This window comes from Podarcis pityusensis (assembly GCF_964106645.2).
Source record: "Podarcis pityusensis genome assembly, chromosome: 6".
NCBI classification, from domain to species: Eukaryota; Metazoa; Chordata; class Lepidosauria; order Squamata; family Lacertidae; genus Podarcis; species Podarcis pityusensis.
Genome location: NC_138030.1, coordinates 46256178 through 46277612, shown reverse-complemented (window position 1 = coordinate 46277612; position 21435 = coordinate 46256178). Strand labels below are relative to the sequence as shown.

The 21435-nt window shown below is 39.3% G+C and overlaps 2 protein-coding genes across 11 annotated transcripts in view; one reads left to right on the top strand and one right to left on the bottom strand.

Annotated features, from left to right (window-relative positions):
* The window catches only part of OARD1 (O-acyl-ADP-ribose deacylase 1), a gene marked incomplete at its 5' end in the record, with an annotated part of 45847 nt that overhangs the window by 877 nt on the left and 23535 nt on the right, over nucleotides 1-21435 (top strand). For 6 of the 10 annotated variants that reach the window (XM_081010184.1, XM_081010186.1, XM_081010189.1 and 3 more), the window contains 4 exons: nucleotides 4315-4459; nucleotides 4805-4863; nucleotides 6146-6258; nucleotides 7549-8084. In XM_081010184.1, coding sequence (XP_080866310.1) covers nucleotides 4315-4459; nucleotides 4805-4863; nucleotides 6146-6258; nucleotides 7549-7651 — 420 coding nt within the window. In that variant the 3' untranslated portion in view covers nucleotides 7652-8084. Of the gene's footprint in view, nucleotides 1-3113; nucleotides 3222-4314; nucleotides 4460-4804; nucleotides 4864-6145; nucleotides 6259-7548; nucleotides 8085-21435 lie in introns of those variants that run through there. The other 4 variants (XM_081010192.1, XM_081010191.1, XM_081010187.1 and 1 more) reach the window with 2 other exon arrangements.
* Nucleotides 10511-20641, bottom strand: APOBEC2 (apolipoprotein B mRNA editing enzyme catalytic subunit 2). The gene is made up of 3 exons (XM_081010422.1): nucleotides 20277-20641; nucleotides 12403-12950; nucleotides 10511-10880 (listed from the first exon to the last, which is right to left on the bottom strand). The coding sequence occupies exons 1-2, from the start codon at nucleotides 20420-20422 to the stop codon at nucleotides 12410-12412; spliced, it is 687 nt and encodes a 228-aa protein (XP_080866548.1). The 5' UTR covers nucleotides 20423-20641; the 3' UTR covers nucleotides 10511-10880; nucleotides 12403-12409.

Genomic DNA, 21435 nt, shown 5'->3' with positions numbered 1-21435 from the left:
CAGCAATTCTGTTTTGCTGGTGTTGGTGCCTGCTGTTTTAGTTCTCGTAGCAGGAAAGCGGGGTATCTTTATTGTAATTATGTGCAATCCTATAGTTGTGATGTAAGGAGGCGAAAGTTTAGGTATTTGGTTTTAATGGTATATTAAGCAAATGTATTCTCAAGACTTACAATTTGCTTGGTACGCTACACCTGATAATGAATACAGTACTGGACTCGGTTGTTTCCCTTAACACAGCTTTGCCTCGCAAGCGCCGAGAAAAGGTTCTCCGGTTCACTGGTGCAATTTTGGAGCCGTACCGTTTTGGATCCTGCCTGACTGTGACTGCCACCTAATGGGCTCGTCAGGAAACTGTTCACTCAATTGGCAGTCTTAAATCTAATATAAATAGGCACTTCCCCATGTGTTGAACAAATCCTCTCGTAGTCATTACAGTTGTCTTTCATAGGTGGTGATCAAAAGTATTCTATTCATTTTCTTGTAAGCTTTAGGTTACAGTACAGTAAATGATAGAATAAGTTCAGATCGACACACACAACTATTCACAATCTGACCATTGATTATTATTTTGGAAATGGTTCTCTGTCAATCATGTTCACCTGTTCTATCCTTGTTGATCCTACACCAAATGTCTTTAATAGAATAAAACACCAAGTATAAAATGGCTGGCATTTTTGCAAGTTAGATTAAAAATGCTACTAATTCTCATGATGTTTCCCTCTAGCTCACTCCTCTTAAAAAAACAAAGCAAAACAAAAAACCTGCCTGATAGCCATGTTTGTTTTCAGCCATTTGGCTGAAATTTTTCATTTGGCCTTGCTGCAAATATATCTGCCAGGTTTTCATAATCCACATTTTATAATGTAGTAAATTTTGAAGATTCAGACTCCTTGGAATAGGTATTTGAGTTTTGAATCAGTGTGATCCTAGCTTCCAACTGTGCTTTGGGTGTTTTCCATTTTGGCCCTTATAAGAAATTAATTCTCCCTGATTGTCAGGGACTCAAAAGAAAGCTGTCCAATTCATGTTATTTTCTGCAGATTGAGGCTGCAATTTGTTGTTTTTTTTAAATGATATTTATTGAGATTTCAAAAACAAAAAAATTACATAAAAGACAATGAAAAATATGGGAAAAAAAATAGAAAAAACATACAAAATGCAAAATATAGAAAAAAAAGAAAAGAAAAAACACTTAGAAACAAATTTATCCTTTCGTATCTTACATTTCATTTCCTTGCTTTCCTGACCTCCTCTCACCTCCCTTTTTTGTATTCCGGTTCAATTGGTTAATTCAGCAATTCCTTTCCCTCTTTGTTTTTGTCTTAGTCCTTTAACTTAATATATTATAGCTTTAAATTCTCACCTATTAACCAGCCATTTTTTCATACACCTTTATAACATTGCTGCTAGAACCACTTAATTTCATTCTGACATCCTTCTAACATTCATTAATTTTATAATATTTCTGTAAATAGTCTTTAAATTTCTTCCAATCTTCTTCCACCGACTCTTCACCCTGGTCTCGGATTCTGCCAGTCATTTCCGCCAATTCCATGTAGTCCATCACCTTCATCTGCCATTCTTCCAGAGTGGGTAGATCTTGTGTCTTCCAATACTTTGCAATAAGTATTATTGCTGCTGTTGTAGCATACATAAAGAAAGTTCTGTCCTTCTTTGGCACCATTTGGCCGACCATGCCCAGGAGAAAGGCCTCTGGTTTCTTCAGAAAGGTATATTTAAATACCCTTTTCATTTCATTATAAATCATCTCCCAGAAAGCCTTAATCCTTGGGCACGTCCACCAAAGGTGAAAGAATGTACCTTCAGTTTCTTTACATTTCCAACATTTATTGTCGGGCAAATGATAGATTTTTGCAAGCTTGACTGGTGTCATGTACCACCTGTATATCATTTTCATAATATTCTCTCTTAAGGCATTACATGCCGTGAACTTCATACCTGTGGTCCATAACTGTTCCCAGTCAGCCATCATTATGTTATGTCCAACATCTTGTGCCCATTTAATCATAGCAGATTTCACCGTTTCATCCTGTGTATTCCATTTCAACAGCAAGTTATACATCTTTGACAAAATCTTAGTTTTGGGTTCTAACAGTTCTGTTTCTAATTTTGATTTTTCCACCTGGAAGCCAATTTTCTTGTCCAAATTGTATGCCTCCATTATCTGATAATAATGAAGCCAGTCTCGCACTTTGTTTTTTAATTTCTCAAAACTCTGCAATTTCAATCTATCTCCCTCTTGTTCCAAAATTTCCCAATATTTCGGCCATTTAACCTCCATATTGAGCTTTTTCTGAGCCTTCGCTTCCATCGGTGACAGCCACCTTGGGGTTTTATTTTCCAATAGGTCCTTATATCTTATCCAAACATTAAATAATGCTTTCCTGACAATATGGTTTTTAAATGCTTTATGTGCTTTGACCTTATCATACTACAAGTATGCATGCCATCCAAATACATTATTAAAACCTTCTAAATCCAAAATGTCTGCGTTTTCCAGAAGTAGCCATTCTTTCAACCAGCAAAAAGCTGCTGATTCATAATAAAGTTTAAGGTCTGGCAGGGCAAATCCACCTCTTTCCTTTGCATCTGTTAGTATTTTAAATTTTATTCTAGGCTTCTTGCCCTGCCAGACAAATCTAGAGATATCTCTCTGCCACTTCTTGAAACAGTCCATTTTGTCCAAAATTTGCAATGTTTGAAACAGAAACAGCATTCTAGGCAATACATTCATTTTTATAGCAGCGATGCGGCCTAGCAGTGAAAGCTTTAGATTTGATCAAATTTCTAAGTCTTTTTTCACTTCAGTCCAACATTTTTCATAATTGTCTTTAAATAGATTCCCATTTTTAGCTGTCATGTTAATCCCCAGGTATTTCACTTTCTTAACCACTGTTAAACCTGTCTCATTCTGAAACCTCTCTTTCTCCATCACAGTTTAAGTTTTTCTCTAAAACCTTTGTTTTTAACTTATTCAGTTTAAATCCTGCAACCTGACCAAATTCTTGAATCAGTTCCAAAACCCTTTTAGTACTAGATTCTGGCTCCTGTAACGTCAATACTAAGTCATCTGCAAATGCTCTCAACTGCAATTTGAAGCAAATCCCATTGAGAACAGAGTGGCTTCTGTGTAAACATAATGAGGGTCCGGCTGATAGACATGCATCTTAGTATGAACAGAAGCTCATGCTTCTTTTGTTGTGAGTTTAGCTTTGTCATTCTTGTAGCTCCCTGTGTGCAGTAGGTCATTAGTTGGAAATTGTCTGCGACTCCCAGCAGGAAATACTGTGTGGTGGTTTTGGAGAGCTTTCATACTGCTGACATTGGCTATATTGCTGACATCAGGCAGCCAGAGGAAGGCTGGCTATTGCTAGTCTTGAAGTTCTTGTACTGATTTTATGTTAGGTAGTACTGTTTCTAAATGAAATCACATAGTTAAAACTTAATTAGTGGCTACTGCATTTATTGTGTAGTTGTATAAAGACTTCTGGGTTTCAGATGAATCAGGGAATGCCCCCTCCCCCTTTAAAATGAAGGTTTGCAATTTTATGACTGGAATGTGTTCTAACTTTAAATACCAAGTACTGTACTATTAACTGGTAAATGATATGAGAATACTCCAAGTAAGTTAAATCTATAGAAAGAGATGGATAAATTAATTAGCTATCTCCACAGTATTTATGTGTTATATTTATATGGCTCACAAATAACTTAGAACTCAACAGTGATAGAACTTAATTATGAAGACAAAGTCCTAAGCAGTTATTCTAGTTCTAACCAAGGTTTCTTGTAAGCAACTCCCATTTGTTTCAATGAAGCCTTCAGATAAGTATAAGTAAATAATACTGAACTCATTGAGAGTTACTTCGGAGTAAATATAGTAGATGTTATTAGATTTCTTATCAACACTTTACCATAAAGTTCCAAGATAGGTAAAAGATTGTGCTGCAAACAGATTTCAGAATTCTTAGCACATACCTAACTATAAATGGGACAGGAATGCGTTGATGTGGATACTGGCAGCACAATGCAGTGCATGTTTACTTGGAAGTAAGTTCCACTGCCTTAAGGGGGATTTACTCCTAGGTGAGTGTGCATAGTTCTGAGACTGTAATATTTTGCACTGATAAGAACAAGCCTTAATTATTGTGTTGGGATTTACTTGGAGTAAAAATGCACAGGATCAAAGGAAGGTGTCAGTGACTTAGATGGTGGCACTCTTTGTGATACTGAATTTTGCCTGGTGTTCTGACTCGAATGCTTCTTTCTTTCTTTCTTTCTTTTGATCCTCAGATCATGTACATAAAAGGGGACCTTTTTACGTGTCCTGGAACAGACTCCCTTGCTCACTGCATCAGTGAGGATTGTCACATGAGTGCTGGCATAGCTGCCATTTTCAAGAAGAAGTTTGGTGGTGTTCAGGAGCTCTTGAACCAGAGTAAGTAGTTAAGGAAAAATAATGCCTAATGTATAAAAAAAAGAACCTAGGTTCTTAATACAGTTGTACCTTGGAAGTCGAATGGAATCCATTCTGGAAGTCCTTTCAATCTCCAAAATGTTTGGAAACCAAAGTGCAGCTTCTGATTGGCTGTGGGAAGCCAGATCAAATGATATATTGCCTACTTTTTATGCGCTTTATGAATAAATGTGTTGAGATGTGTTTTTGTTTGTATGTATATGTATGCAAGCACACATTGGGGAGTAGGGTGTCAAACTGGGTCTTTGACCCAGGTGACAAAAAACCTAGTTTTGGCTCTGTTAAAGATGTTCTAATTTGTTTTAGAAAAGAAGACTGGAGATGTGGCTGTTCTGCAGAGAGACAATCGATATGTGTACTATCTGGTAAGAGCAGGGCACATGATAAAGGTTTGGGTACATGAACTGATTTTAGCAGGGAGATATCTGTCTGTATTAGTATTTCTGCTTCTTCATTTGTCAGTGAAAGATAAAAACATCCTTATCTTAATGACCTAATCTTGCTGCAATGCAACTTCATCAACAGCTTTCACTTACATAGGCCTTTCATTAAGAGTTCAAGTGCAAACTGTTGCAGAAATTGAAGTTGCTGTTTGAGTGGTGTGTTATTTAGTAAATTTCAGAGTAGTCTGTACCATCCAGTATTCAGATGATCACAAACAATACCTTTGCTTGAAATCTTATTTGAAAACACACAGTGATTCAAGAAGTGGATGTATTCACATTTGTGTTTTATCTGTCTGGAGCTAAGTTGGCAACTGTGTTAAATGCAATTTAGCATGATATATTTCTTCCCTTTTAAAATATCTCTTTATATATTTACATAGACAATTAGCTGTCTTCTCTTTTTGCTGTTATACTATGCTTCATTAAGAGGTTCCTGGCGGTGTGAAATTTGTTTGTTTATTCAGTTGAATCATATTCTCCAAAAACACTCAGGAGCTGAAATATTTGCTTCCTTGTTTGTAAATTGCATTTGTAATACGAAGTATGGCTGGATTATTCTGTCACGTTCTTTCAAAACAGCTATTTACAAATAGGTATCAGCAGCAGTGGTTAAAATTTTGTAACAAAAAAAAAAAGTCTTTTCAAAATATAACTTTGCAGGAGCCTTTAAAAATAAATAAAACAAACATAGATCAGAATATTTACCTGCAGAATCTCAGTGTTTTTAACATCGCAGGGACCAGGTTTTAATGTGTGTGTGGCAGCTATAATGCCATTTACACATCCCACTGACACTGATGCAAATTGCAAGTACTTAATTTTGAGACTGCAACCCAAAGGCCCAGATTTTAGCAAATTTTAACATGTCTCAGTTTGCTAGTCCAAGCAGCCAAATTAATGATCTAGAATCATGTGATCTATGGTTAGTATCAACAGTATTGGTTAAAAGTACCTAATAAATGAATGAGGCAACACAATCCTTTAAGTGTCTACTCAGAATTATATCCCACTGAGATCACTAGTCTCAGGTAATTTTGTACAAGATTTCAGCCTAAGACTGCAATCCTAAATAAGCTTACTAGACAGTGGGTCCTATTGAATTCAGTGCAACTTATTCTGAGAAGGCACGTGTCACATGGGATGTAAAGATGCCTAATCAAAAGTATTGCTAATCTGCACTTAACCTTGCACTTGCTTTCAGATTACAAAGAACAAATACTTTCATAAACCTACCTATGGCAATTTACAGAAGAGTCTGGAAGCTATGAAACTCCACTGCATGGATAATGGCGTAACTTGCATTTCTATGCCCAAGTAAGCAAATTTGATACTGGAAAATTACTGCCACATATTTTGGAATATTCATATGATACATATATCTTATATAGTAAAATTTTATTATTCTTTGGAAAATTTTAAATGTTTTAAAATGTACAGTGGTACCTCAGGTTACAGACGCTTCAGGTTACAGACTCCATTAACCCAGAAATAGTACCTCAGGTTAAGAACTTTGCTTCAGGATGAGAACAGAAATCACGCAGCGGCGGCAGCGGGAGGCCCCATTAGCTAAAGTGGTACCTGAGGTTAAGAACAGTTTCAGTTTAAGAACGGACCTCCAGAACAAATTAAGTATGTAACCAGAGGTATCACTGTATTCTATATATATTTACAGATGACATAGGTGTGAAAGAAATGACTTTTTCTACTTCGTTTAAGTTTACAATCTAGAAATTATGGAGGAGAAAATGAATATATTTGAGGCCAACGTATAACACTGTGTTTTGGAGCAGATTTATGCTTTTTGAGAAAACTCTGCTCTGACCACCTCTGAGTTGATAAAAATATTGTGGAAAACGATAGCAATTGTCAGAACCAAAGCCCGGAGTATTATATAGATGATATGCTAAGAAATCTAGACATTAGTAATATTTAGATGATCCAATAATATGTCTGTTTTAGCTTGCTAACTTTCTTGCATTTGAGTACATACTCTGCTGCAGTTTTGAGGGCAACTAGTTATTGATTTTATTTTTTGTTGCATGTGTAAATGGACGTACATCTTGTTCTGATGTTTCATTCAAATCTTGATTTGGTTATTGTTCAGCGGACTTTGTGTTCTCTTTGCATGCCTGTTCCCTCCCTCTCTTTTTAGTTTATGGTGACCTCTAAACTGGGTGTAAGTACTTCCAGTTCAGATTTGGAGACATAATATGGTTTGCAATAATCATAGTTTGCCTGATATGGATGTTATGGCATACTATCGTTACTGTAAAGCAGGAAGCAAGAGGAAGTCAAAGCATGCAGAAAGAGGAGGAAATGCAGCTGCACATAGCATAGCCCATTCATGATGTCCTGACCATGATTTCTCCATGACCTCAGAACTGGGCACCAATTCATGACTGACAGATCTGGTGTATTCATTTTGTGATGCTATTTGTATGTGAGACTAGTAATAATTCTAACTGGCTTTGCTTGGGAGCAATTACGAGTATTTTGATTAAACATTATGATGATTCTACAGAATAGCAATTTTTAGGATATTTCTCAAGGGTGAATTGGCAAGAATGAATGTGTGGGAATACTTGGGCATTCTTTATCTTCCAGGATTGGGTGCGGACTTGACCGCCTGGATTGGAATAAAGTTTCAACAGTGCTTGAAGAAGTATTTGAGGATACAGATGTTAGCATTACAGTTTATTCCCTGTAATTATTAGGGCAGTTGCTCTGTTATACTGTTGTAATCTGTGTTTGTGACTGATTTGGAAGAAGATGATGGTATGATCTTGTTTCAGTTTTCTTTACTCTTCCAGACATTTCTCACCATTATTAGTGTCCAAGTATGGACAGTGTTTTGTAGAAATTTACAATTGGATCTTCAGGGATGTTTATCTAGCCAGCAGATGAGTGTGCTTTACTCAGCAGACAAACTTACAAATTAAAAACAAACAGACATAAAGGCTTTGCATAGATGTGTTTTGGTTAGTGTAGCACTTTCTACTATACAATCCTGTGTTTCAGAATAATGTGAAAACTATGGGACCTCAGTGGTTAACTGTTGCAGGTCTTATATGCTCTGTTTAAAGTACTGTTCTGTAATTAGATTTTCCTATTCTGTGTAAATAAAATACCTTTTCCAAGAATGAGTGAACTGTTTAATTTTGAACTAGAGTTGTATCTCTTTGTGCACATACAAGGTCTGATATGTACATCAACTTCAGGGCCGGATTTAGGTTTGATGAGGCCCTAAGCTACTGAAGGTAATGGGGCCCTTTATATGTCCATTTTATCAAAGTAATATGAAAGTAATATGAATTTTATCAAAGTAATTGTTGAACTGAAATACAATTAAGAAGAAGTTTATCTTATATTTTGAAAATGTACACCCATGGGTTTTGTTTTTCTTTAAATTTTTTGGGGGGGCCCAAGAGAGTGGGGCCCTAAGCTATAGTTTGTTTAGCTTATACGTAAATCCAGCACTGATCTACTTCTATTGAACTTATTGGGGTATCCTGCATATGTAAGAGCTCTGTGCATATTGGCATACATGTGGAATTCTGGATCAGTTCCGTTTAGTCCATTTGTTTCATAAACCAGATATTGCTGAGCAGCAAAGGAACATATCAATATTAAATAACATGATTAAGCAACTATTAAAAAATACCTCTTAGATATCTGACATGGGATTTTTCTAAGTCTTGCCCAAAACTCTACTTCTGCAGCTCTTGTTCTTGCCATATATGGTCAGAGCTTCAAGGTTGCTTCTTGCAGAAAAATAAAAGCTCCTATAGCATATATTAAAATAAATGTTGTTTCCCTTAGATCTGTATGTGCAATAAATATAAGAAGATAGGTATTATCCAATTAGCATATTTCATTAAATTAGCATATTTCATTAAATTAACTGAATAGTGTGTCTCTGAAAGGATATACCGTATTTTTTGCCCTATAGGACGCACATTTTCCCCTCCAAAAATGAAGGGGAAATGTGTGTGCGTCCTATGGGGCGAATGCAGGCTTTCGCTGAAGCCTGAAGAGCGAGAAGGGTCGGTGCGCACCGACCCCTCTCGCTCTCCAGGCTTCAGGAAGCTCTCCGCAAGCCTTGGGAGTCCGTGGGAGTTCCCTTCGGGCTCCCTAGGCTTGCGGATATCAACCTGCATCTCGAAGCAAGGGGCGCGCTGCACAGCGCGCCCCGGGCTTCGGTTCCCCGACCTGGTTTGGAGGCTGGCGGTGGGGAGAAGCGCGCTTCTCCTCGCCGCCAGCCCACCAAGCTCGGGGGACAGCGGGGAGGCGGAACGCCGCCATCCCACTGTCCCCCGACCTGGTTTGGTGGCTGGCGGGGGGACAGTGGGATGGCGGCGCTGCGCCTTCCCGCTGTTCCCCGACCTGGTTTGGGCTTCAGGCAGATTTCTGCAAGGCGTGGGAGCCCGGCAGGAAGTCGCGCCGGTCTCCCAAGGCTTGCGGAGAGCTGCCTGTTCTGGGGGCTGGGGTTGGGGGAAGCTTGGGCTTCCCCCGCCCCAGCCCCGCGCCTGGGGGGGAAAATATTTTTTTTTCTTTATTCCCCCCCCAAAAAACTAGGTGCCTCCTATGGGCCGGTGCACCCTATGGGGCGAAAGATACAGTAGGTACCAGAAGACAGAAATTGTGCAAAAATAAAGAAACGCTCTGGGAGCAAATTTTTCATTTCCCCATATGTTTAATGTGGAGAATCTGTCACTACTGTGGTCCTTTTGTTGAAATCATCAATATCCCTTTTATGTGATCTTCACATATTTGTATCACAGAGCATTTTGCAGTACAGTGATCTTGGAAGGGAACTTGTAAATCTTTATTAATTGCTTTATTAACTAAGAGGTCTATGCCAGTGGTTCCCGAACTATTTTTCTCATGGACCACGTGAAAATCTCAGAGGGTCTTGGTGAACCACTTAATATTTTTCTTGCCTGTTGTAGTACACTGTGCTAGATGCAGTATGCATTTTAATCGTATTTTTACAGATACATCATGGGCCATCTGAATGAAGCTTGCAGAACACTGGTTCCACAGATTGAGAACCCCTGGTTTATGCTATTACACATTTCTCATCATATTTTAATACATTCTGTGATCTAGCGAACCCCTTTAGGCAGATGCAAAGGTTTATGTAGGTCTACCAGAATTTTGGCACCCCTCTCTCCTATGAGCTGTTCCTTGCTTTGCTTCAGAGGTACATCAGATGTTTCCCCAAACTTGAGCTGGTATGGAAGAATGGCCATGCTGAAAAGAAGGACTCAAGCTGCCACATGTTTCTGGATTAGGACCATTGTTTTTTACCTTTGGGGCAGCAATCCTATACCACTTTACTTGAAAGTAAATTCCATTGAATGTAATGGGATTTCCTGCTGGGTAGACATGTAAGGAAGCCGACTGTTCAAACAAGTGAATCTGCAGAGTGTATAGCAAGATTTGGGCATAATTCTAAGTGAATTCTAAGTGAATTGTCAGATAGCAAGTGGCTGAATAGCAGGACTTATGTATACTTATTTTATGCTCTCTTAAAGGAGATCTGAAATGATGAAAGAGTACCACATTTGCTAAACTTATTTAATTTGCATTATTGTTTAGGTAAGGAGCTCTTTGGTGTGGTTTGACTTCTTTGCTTAAAGTTTTCAGTGATGAAAAGCTTTGCACTGCAGATTGTTAACTTCATTCCATATCATAATGCTTTTTCCTCCCATGTGACCAGCAGCACTGCAGGTTTATGTATTTCAAACAACCAAATGCCTACATGCAGCATAATAAATGTATTTTTAGTCAGCAAGGCGACATGTCAGCCAGAGACTTGTGGTGTTGTTTTTCTTTTTCAAAGCAGCTCTGGAGGACTGAAGGGGGAGTCCCAGATGTCAAAGTATATCATGTTTGTCTCTCCATAGGGTTGGCAAACTTCACACACGCTGGCCCTGGGGAGAGAAAGGGAGACTTGAGTTGCTTTTCTCAAATGTACGGGGCTTTATTGCTCAAAATAACCAATGCCTCACCAGTTTGTTCCTCTTGCATAATGGACAAAATGATATAAAATAGCTCTCCTTTAGCTTGGGGTGGGGTGTTTGCCGGATGTTTTTCTTCACCCCTTGCCAAGTTCCTAGCATAAATTCCATGTGGCACATCTTGCGTTTTAGAATAAGGTTTTGTCTTAGAATGGGGTGCCTAAGATTCCTGTTGACATTTTATATGGAAGCTGGTATAGGACTTTGACTGTATACTGATGAGGTTCCAGATGAGGTTTGCTGTAATGTCATATGCCTGCTTTATTAGCATTTGTTTTCCATAATATTTTAATCTGTTTTCTTCAATGCCTGTTTTAAATAGATGGGATTCAAAGTAATGAATCTGAACTGCAGGAAAAATAATGTCTTTTGAAGTATGCCTCTAGAACTTGTTTGTTGTATATTGTGATGTATAATATAATAAGATTACCTGTTCCGACAGAGCAGCAGATACAGCCCAGGGGATGGGGCCATAGCTTATTGGTAGAGCACATGTTTTGCATGCAGCAGGTCCCAGGGCTCCTCTAGAAAACCTATTTATTGAGCATTCATTCTGATTTGATGGCACAAAGCTAACATGGAGCTTAGGCTATGTTTGTTCTCTTTTGAACATTAGTTCTGCTTTGCTTCTGGGGTGGTTATACGATTGTGAGTATTCATCCTGAACTGCTTATAGGTGTTTATATATCTTCCTGTTTCTCATTCATTCATCCAAGATTTTTCAGTGCGTTTCCAACTGCAAAAAGTGTTTTTTGTGTGGATTTGTCACATTTGGGTGACACAGTGTATTAATCCACTTTAATTGCACAAGCCTAAATTTTCAGTATGTGCTTGAATCCCTTCTGCAAAATAGTGATGGTCTGGAGGCATGCCCAGTTATAATCCCTGGCATCTCTAGGTAGAGCTGGGAAAGGCTCTTATTTGAAATCTTGGAGAGCCACTGCAAGTCATTGTAGGCCAAGGTCCTCTGGCCCACCATATGTTGTTAGATTCCAGTTCCCATAATCTCTGGCTGTTGGCTATGCTGGCTGGTGTTGTTGGGAGTGTAACAACATCTGAAGAGTCACAGGTTGAGATGTTTTGAAGCCAACTTTCTGTTCAGATGCTACACTCAGGGCACCTGCAAAAACTTCTGCCATGTGGCAAGGCAGTTGGTCTTCCACCTATGCACAGGAGCTGTGTAGGGTATCTGCCATACAGAAATGGTTTCAATAGGCATCTAGACCTCTCATGGAGCTTATGAAATAGACTTCAGTATGGCTCTTCTGAAATGGGGAAAATTTAAAAAATGTCTCCAGCTCTTTGCTTTATCTTATTAACATTGGCTAGAACAAAATGTATTTTTTTCATGAGTTAGATGGTCGGAGAAACTACTCTAAAAAGGAGAAAGCTTTTTGAAATTAGTTTTCAGAATTCATTACGGTACTGTACTTACTTGAACCTCAGTGCAAAACTTCAGCAAGCTTTTCTTCATAATATAGGAAGTTCTCTTGAATGTCCTCCCAGGGTGTAAATGCCTTAGGTTCCTCACCTTCCTCCTGCTCTACAAAATTCTTCCATACATACTCAAAGTCTTGAGGCTTCATGATTCTCATTTTACAGCCAGCTGCCTTCAATTTCTTCAGAGCAGCTTGGATGTCAGGCTCTTCCCACATGAAGAGACGGCCCACTACAATGGAGAGCTTCAGGTTCTTGTTCTTCTTCAGTGCCTTAGTTATCTGCTCAGCGCAGCCGACGCAGGGGCTAGAAGAGACATACCAGGTAACATTGTAGCGTAGGCCAGATTCACACGTAGGCAAGATGGTATTGAAGAAGGCATCTTCTGCATGGGCTGCTGCATGTTCATCCTCCAGATAGCCCCGTAAGGTTTTTGACTCCTTGCCTTGAATCTCTATAATGTAGCACAGGAAGGTCTTGTTCCGGCCTGAACTGTATTCTACATTCTTGAACTGGAACTTGAAAAAGAAGGCTGGAAGCCGTTCCCTGTATAAAAGAGTGAAAGAAAGCCTCAGTGTTACACATCTAATAACAGACAACCCCCTTCATCCATTAATTTCAGAGTTATTGGTGGTGTTAAGGTAATTTTGTAACCATGCTATTCTCTTTCAGGCCTGAGACATAGAAGAATTGGGCAATGACTAAATTTCCTGAAGATACAGTATTTAATTCCATGTTCAAGTAATTTGGAGGTTTATGGTAGAAGTTGGTGAAAAAGCTTTGGTATAACCACAAGGGAGTTGCTATTGGAACTGGAGAAAAGTTGGAGGAAATAAGTCATCAGATGTTTCCAGTTTAGAGGGCAGGTTGTGTTTGCATCAGCTGTTTTTCAAGTAATCTGTTGCTGATATACACAAGCTAATTTCCCCTTTTGTGGTTTTAAAATGATTTGAAAGTAAGTATCTAGAAACTATTGGTGAGCTATTCACCTGCCTGTTCTATTTTTCTATATTCATTTAAATCTACTGGTTATTAAGATTTTTCGCTTCTTCCTTTACTTTTCCAGCTCCTTTCTTGTATCCAAGATGCCTCATCTTGAATTACTCTTGGTGTAATGCACGCAAGTTAGCACTTAATCCCAGTACATATTTTCTTCTCTCCCTCCATCCCATAGTGAGATTTTTACCTCAAAGAACCTTCTGTGACCTTTCTGAAGCAAACTTAAGTTCAGACTCTGATTGACTCATAGATGGGTCAAGATTTGGAATATTCCATGATAGTTGCCTTGTAGAAGCTAGTCATTCTGTTTTGTGGGATTCAGCTAGCAAGTCCCGCTAGCAGAAGTCAGCATGGGCTCTTGCTAGCACAACAGGGCTTCCTCCCCAATCTCCTCCTGCATTCCCCCTTTGAGTGTGTGAGAGAACCTCCTGAACAGCGCATGGGAAGTGGAGAGGAGGATGTTCTGTCTGGCAAGCTGGAAAGCTTGCACTGACAGAGCTATTGCCATAGCACTATTGAATTTCTCCCACTGAAGTAGGAGAAGCATATGAAACCAGCTCTGTGTATGTCCATTCTTCTGTGTGGGGCTTCAACATTTCACTTTGCTCTTTTAACAGAGTATTAAGTTATATGATCTAAGTAAGTGCATCTATTTATCTCTCTCAAAGTCCCATCTTGTAAAACTGGGCTTTGCTCCACTGTATTTCCTGCCAGGTGAATTCATCTTCGTATTTCTGTCTATGTACCAGATGTAAGAGGCTCTTGGCCTTCAGAGGCTCAAAATGTAAATCAATCAATTTCTCTTTAAGGTGCCATAGTTTGGTTTGTTAGTTTACCACAGGAAAGACAGTACAGCATCTTTTATGGAATTGCTCAGGTTCACTGGCTTCAAAGCAAGGTTAATTTAACATGCAAAATGAATGGCAAATTTTTAGGTAGCATTAGGGTATGCTAGGGGTTGCAAGCTGATATGGTGGGCTTCAACTCCTATCATCTCTGATCACTACTCAAGGTGGCCAGCCACCTTGTGATTAAAGTTGTAGTCCACAATATTTGGAGAGTGCTAGATTGGCTACCACCTAGACTTTCTTGGATTTTAAGTGCCCGGTACACCCATGAAAACTGTTTGCTCATTGTGGATGCCAATATAGCTGCACTGTTTGATGTAGTGCTTATCTCTGTAGTGTCTGCCATGTTCTGCCTAGTTGCACAAAAGTGCAGAGTGCATATTCCAGTGTGTGTGGATTCTAAACTCGGTGCTGGAAAATATCTTAAACAGATCTTGCCTCAAGGCTTTGAAGCCTCTGTCCTTAGCAATCACAAATTGCAGCAGATTGCTTGTGCCCCCTGCAGCTCTGAAACGCTTAGTTATTCATCACTGAAAGGGCAAGGGGAAAAGAAACCACACGTCCCATAAATCAGCACATACGTGCACGTCTGTGACATAGTTGCCTTTCAAGCTATCTTGTGTGCTGTTCAACTTGCCCCTAACAATAGCTGTTCTCTTCTAACCTAACAGTGATTCAGAATGCTCAAGGGACTTCTACAACACATTAAAATTAATATTTCATCGCAGTTCTGAGGCTAGAAGGGACATAATAGCTGGCTGGCTGACTTACTCCCCCAATTTGCTATGTGAGGTTAATTATTTCTTTCTTTATTGCACATTTCTGTTCATTTAAAGAGGACTAAGCATATTATATATGTGAGTGTTGGGAAATACATATATCCACGTTTTACCAGTGAAGAAAATGAGCTATATAAATCTTACTGCATTGGATGACTCCTTGAAACTAGAAACTAGACATTTGGATATTTAGAGCTCTGTTGTAAATGGAGTTAAATCCTCTCTGTGTTACCTTGTCCCCTTACAGGAGTACTTTTAAAGTTATTTCCATGCAAGGAATACTTATGGAAAACATTGGAATTGAAATTCCAAGTTGATTTATGAGGTAGTGCTGGTGAATCTATTGTCCTTAAGATATCTCCTTAAAAAATAAATCTCATTGCTTTGCGGTTCTAATATTCGAATGCTGTGTATTCCTTCTACATGAGTCTGGAAGCACTCTCTTAGATTATGGTGATGCGCAGCAACCCACTGTTTCTTGTCTATCAGGCCCTATTATTTTGTTTATATAATTTTCTAGCTTAACTCCATTTGTGAAATTGTCTGAGAAACTAGTAATGTAAGAGCCAGTATGATGTAAGAGTGTCAGATTATGACTTGGGGAGATCTAGGTTCAAATCACTATTCAGCTGTGAAGCGCACAATTTCTTAGCTTGTTGTAAGGACAACAAGCTATTTCACAGGCTTGTTGTAAGGACTAAGTTCTGTGTGTATGGAACTGATCAAACACTATGAAGAGCCAAACAACGTGCTGCTTGCTGTCTTGAGGGACTTTGGAGCCACAGTATCAGGTATCCTCATGATCATGACAGCAGTCTGCCACTGCCAAAGAGAAGGGAGCAGGATTTGCACTTTGTGTTATTCCATCCTTTGGGCTGAAGCTATTTGTCTGATGGTTTAATTTCCATTGCAGAAGGATGCAGTGCAAATTAATGTATCTGTAGGAGTCTCATGAAATGTACATGGCAGCTTTAGGAAGAGTTAGAACACTATAGAAAGGGATAGGAGGATATTCTTAATTATAAAGATTGGTCAGATTCTCAGTGCAGGTTCCACAGCTGCTGCACCTGTTGGGGACAGCATCAAAAAAACTTGGCAAGACACTGTGAAGCTTTTCTAATCTACAAATGGCAATTGAAATGCTTGAACTGCCATGGGATAATTAGGCAGAAATGCTGGTATGTTTGGTGTTTTTAATCCCCTCATTAGCTAGATGACTGGCTTCATCAGACTGAAGCTTATAAATAAATAGAAAATTTGATCTGAGATTTCTCTTTGCAGCTGCAGGGGTTATGTTGTCTTAGAGCGCAAGATATTTAAAGAATAAAAATTCTGAAGAAAAATGCCCTGCTTGTTTGGCTGCAGATATTCAAAGCTTTGATGAGACCACTGAATTCATAGTGTATCCTCTTATATTTGGTGCACGCAGACTAAGCATGTGCTTGGGTACCATCAAAGAAGGGGCACAAAAAACATATTTTTTTAAAAAAGAATTTGATGTTTGACATTTTTTTAAAAAAGGTAGACATCATGGGAAAAATCAGACATTTATTAGACTTTCTTGCATCCACTCCACATTCTTCCCCCATTTTTCTGTTTTATTTTTTATTCCTTATCACCACCTAAACCAGGGGACATAACAAAGATCAAAATAATGCAAGGAAATAAGATCCCATCATATGTTGCAATAAATCTATGTTTTATTTTTGATGTTTTTTGAGTTCTATGTACTTGATTAATTTTTTTTCTTACAGACACACACACGTGGGTGGAGGGATATGGTTTAGTATTCTTATGTTGAAATACATATGGGGGCACTAATTTTTTCAGTGCATAGGGTCTCTAACGGTTTTAATCCAGCCCTGCTTGTATTGCCTAAACTTACCAATGGAAAGCAGTTACTGAATTGTAATTGAACTTAGAATGGGTTCCAAATTTCAGCTCACTATGAACTCCTTTGATCTTAGGCAAATAATACTTTTTTACCTTCTGCTTCTCATTTGACAGAGATGAGAAGAACTTTGGAGGTACCAATTGCAGTTCATATGAATATGTCACCAGTGTATGTTTTCTCTGCAAGCCTGTTTTGTTTCAAACCTATATTTAGTTCATTTTTTCAAAGCCTAAAAATCAGCAACAAGAAATTCTTTGGAAAGAATGCTTAAATATTGTAATACTAAGTGGCAGTATCGCTATCTGAGCCTGTGAACACGGCTGTCTCTCTGAAAGACTGGGCATGCTACAAGATAGTAGTTTAAATTATACTGGCAGAGTGCCTCACCTCATGCAAAGGCATGATTCTACCTAGCAAAAGCATTACAGTAAGTTACAAACAATGAGCATCCTCAGAACAGAATACGAAGGTTTTAGTATTCGGCTTTACAGCTTTGGATACATGACCTTGCTCCAGTGAACTTCTGTTGCTAGTGTTTGAAGTCGTGTATATGTGATATTGGCACAATCCACATCCAACCTGTAGCTTCCTGAGGAATGCTGCTGTTTGATGTCTTCATTCAAACCAGCTTCCATCTGTCCAATTTGGAAATGTAAGCCACACTCCCTTGGTTAAACTGAAATATTTACATTTTAGACAGCCGTTATGCATGTGCTGATGACAGCATGCGAGCAGCTTCATGAATAGGAGTTCCGGGGTTGGGTGGGTTGTAGGCATGGGGAAGCCAAGCAGGCAGTGGGCACCAGGTGAAGACATCCCTGCCCATCTCTGGTATGTACATCAATGAGCAAGTGCAACTTGAAACACAGCAGGACAAAGCAGCCTTCCTACATTTTAAGCTGCTAATGTGTAAATTGCCAGAGTTCCTTGTTGTTTAGTCAAGACCTACTACCTGATCCTTTTAATTGAAGATGCCAGGAATTGAAGCTAAGACATTATGGATGCAAATGCCCTCTAGACTGCCACTGAATTACACACTATCCCTTCTCTGCACTGGAGTGGGATTACTGTGCAGATCTGTTAGAACATCTTTGGTTTGGACTAGATGGAATTGTTGGGGTTCATTCTTACAAAACTGAGGTTATAGCTAGAGCTGAAATAGTGTAACCTGGTTTTTGTAGTACAGTAGTAGTAGTAACAATAATAATGTCCATCTCAACAGCATTATTATTTTTAATAATCCAGTATTTGCACACAGCTATAGTGCTGTGGTGCAGTGTCATACTAGGAGTGTCAAGATCCAGATCTAAATCCCCACTTTGCCATGAAGCTTACTGTGTGTGAGCCTGAGCTAGTCATTGTAAACCTAACCTACCTCATGGAATTGATGTGAAGATAAAATGAGCAGTCATGTACACCGCCTTGAGCTCCTTTGAAGAAAGACTGGGTATAAATGTCAGAAATAAAATAACACTGCCCGTTCCCAACTCCCCAGAGGTCCATGGTTCCATTGCCGTTTTAGTAAAGCTATCAGAACTATTTGCTTTGTGTCACAATCAACTGATAAACAATTGAAATAATAGAATTGTAGAGTTGGAAGGAATCCTGAGGATCATCTAGTCCAAACCCCTGCAATGCAGGAGTGTGCAGCTGTCCCATATGGGGATCAAACCTGCAACATTGGCGGTATCAGCACCAAGCTCTAACCAGCTGAGCTACCCAGGCTGAGAGACATGAAACACATATGGTAGCATGAAGCCGCTGTTGTTATTGATAAGCAAATTTATATACCACTTAATGCCAAATAGGCTTCTAAGTGGTTTGCATAAAAATCAGTTGTTCAAGTATTAAAATACATATAAGCATTCAAAATTAAAATACACAATAAAACGATATAATTGAAACATTAAAATAAAAACATCCATAATTGAAATGTGCAATGAAACAATCCCATCTGGTCGCAAGATCAAAGGAATGCCTCTGTAAACAGGTGTGTCTTTAATATATGCACCATGATCATTTATGGCACAATCCAGTGCATGTCTGCTCAGAAGTTAGCTCCAATGGGACTGCCAGGTAAGAGTGTAAAGTAGGATTACAGCCTTGAGCACCTAATCCCAAATAATTCAGCAATTATTGGTGTCTAAAGTTTATATTTACAGTTTCTCTTGTTGCTATTTCTGGTAGAGACCAAGGAATGAATAACATTAAGTCCTTAAACCATAGCTCCACCCAGAAGTGGCTTAACTCCATAGAATAGAATGAGATGGTAATACTCATCAAAAGAGCATAAGTGTATGAAACTTGCAACCAGGAGCCACCTAGACTCTGGATAATAACAAAGCATTGTCTTGGGGATTAGCACCTTGCCCTATTCATCTGCATTTAGTTGGGTGGGCCTCATTCTTTTTCTCTGCAACACCAGTACAGAGCATAGCGACAAACAGTGTTGCAAACTCAAATTGCTAGCTAAGCTGTTATTACTGCAAATTCAGATCCTTGTTTTACAGTTTATGACCACTTTTGATTTGTTTTGGGAACTGAATATCGTGGCATTGAGATCATGGTAAGAGGATAAAGGTGTATAATATTGATGAATTTCTCACTACATATTGTAGTTGAAGTCTTAAGTATCACACTTATATGGTGCTGTGATAAATATTATTAATGCTTAAAGACAGTGGCTCAAAAGGATTTTCCAGATGAATCAATCTCTATGATTAAAGATTTTCTGATTGCATTATATGCCTGCTGTATTGTATAAAAACCTGTTAGATCTCTCAGATGACTTAGCATTCACCTCTGCTCTTGGTCTTTTTAAACAATTTGATTTTATCTGCTTAGATACGAACCAAAAATTGCAGCTATAACTCTCTGTTTCAGAGTTGGAATAGATGCAAAGTCCCTCTAGTCCTACTCAGAAAGTTTCCTCTTTTTTCATTTTAATGAGGCTGCATATGTGGAAAAGGTTAACCAAATGCATGACATTCTTGCTGGCTCGTGGGAGGGCACACAGCCAGCAACCTCTTGCAATATGGTTAAGCCCACAGGTGAGCATTTCCCCCACTGAGGGACAATAACAGTTTCAGTGCCATAAATGATAATCGTAAAATAAATACTTGCTGTGAGTTCATCCTGCTTGAATAACATTTAAATCTCTGTATTGCACCACAAAGCTTAGAAATAATATGGGTTGTCGTTCAGAGCAGTAAAACCTTGAACCTGAGGCAGACCTCTTTTTAAAAAAAACAAAACCCTGCAAACACTGCGGTGGCCAACTTCTGGAAAAATCTTCATTTTGTCTTCTGTGTTTTTTGCTGCCGTTGAGTATGGGATAAAACAGACTTCTTACCCTGTTACAATTTCGAAGGGTGGCAGCTCCTCCAGCTCCTGTGGCTTTTCGGCCTCCTCTGCATTCTCTGCGTTCTCTGCGTTCTCTGCATTTTCAGCCTTTTCGCCGTTCTGGGAGGCTTGCGGCTGCTCCTGCTTCTCAGCCATCCTGTTGCTGTGGATGTCCAAAGGCTACAGCAGGGGCCAAGAGCTGTGCTCAGGCTTCAGATGCAGAAATGTGACAGGAGGTGGTGGTGGGGAGAGCTGGAAGTTCCAGCCCTAGACACAGTTGTCAGGAGCTATATATGGAATGGCAGCAACGACACGGTTGGGTGCAGGCTAGGATGACTCCAGCACTCTCGGATGTCACCTCTTCACTTTCACTCTGGCTGTGGCCTCTCCCTTGCCTCCCTTTTATATTTTAAGTATGAAGTGACGAGTTCAGTGTGGGCGGATGATGGATGGAAAATCCTGAATGCAGAAGTAACCTATTTATCCACAGCCATGACGGAAAACTGGCTTCAAGCAAGGCTGGTCACTGACCAATGTCCCTGGACAGTACGCCCTCCTCCTGCCCTTGAGGGACCACCCTTCCAGACTAGACAGGAGGAGGAAGGCACAATGCCGTTGTTAGCTTTTTTTAAAGAATGGACTGGTTGTTGAGCCAAAGGTCGATGGGGCCTTTTGTTGAAACCTTTACATACATATGAAAATTGTATCCTTTAAAATGCCTGTTTTCATAGAGCAGGGATGTGGCCCTCCATACATTATTGGGGTGCAACTCCCATTAGTCCAAGGCAGCATGGCCAGTAGTGAGGAATGAAGGGAGACGTGACCCTACAGATGCTGTTAGACTGTAAGTTAGCTACCTCTGCCCTAGGGAATATACTGAAAAACAGACTGAAAGTTATTTGGAATCAGCACCACACACCGAAAGTATGTTGGGGGAGATGTTCTGCTAGCACAAAATAATCTGAATGATTGAAGTCGTTCTTGAACCTAAGAGTAAACCCATTGTACAGGATCTGCCTTTTGTTGAGGATCTATGAAGTTTCCAATACACTGGAATATGATAGCATTAGTTAATAAGGAATATATAGGAGAAGTATTATGTCTTTTAGGTGGCTGCTTTTTCTTCTCCACAGTCAGTCTATCTGGAGATGTTTTGCTCAGGTGGAATT

Coding starts and splice junctions, on each gene's coding strand:
- APOBEC2 (XM_081010422.1), bottom strand. CDS start 20,422: ATGGCTGAGAAGCAGGAGCAGCCGCAAGCCTCCCAGAACGGCGAAAAG. Junction 12,951..20,276: donor CCCTTCGAAATTGTAACAGG/GTAAGAAGTCTG, acceptor TCTTTTATACAG/GGAACGGCTTCCAGCCTTCT.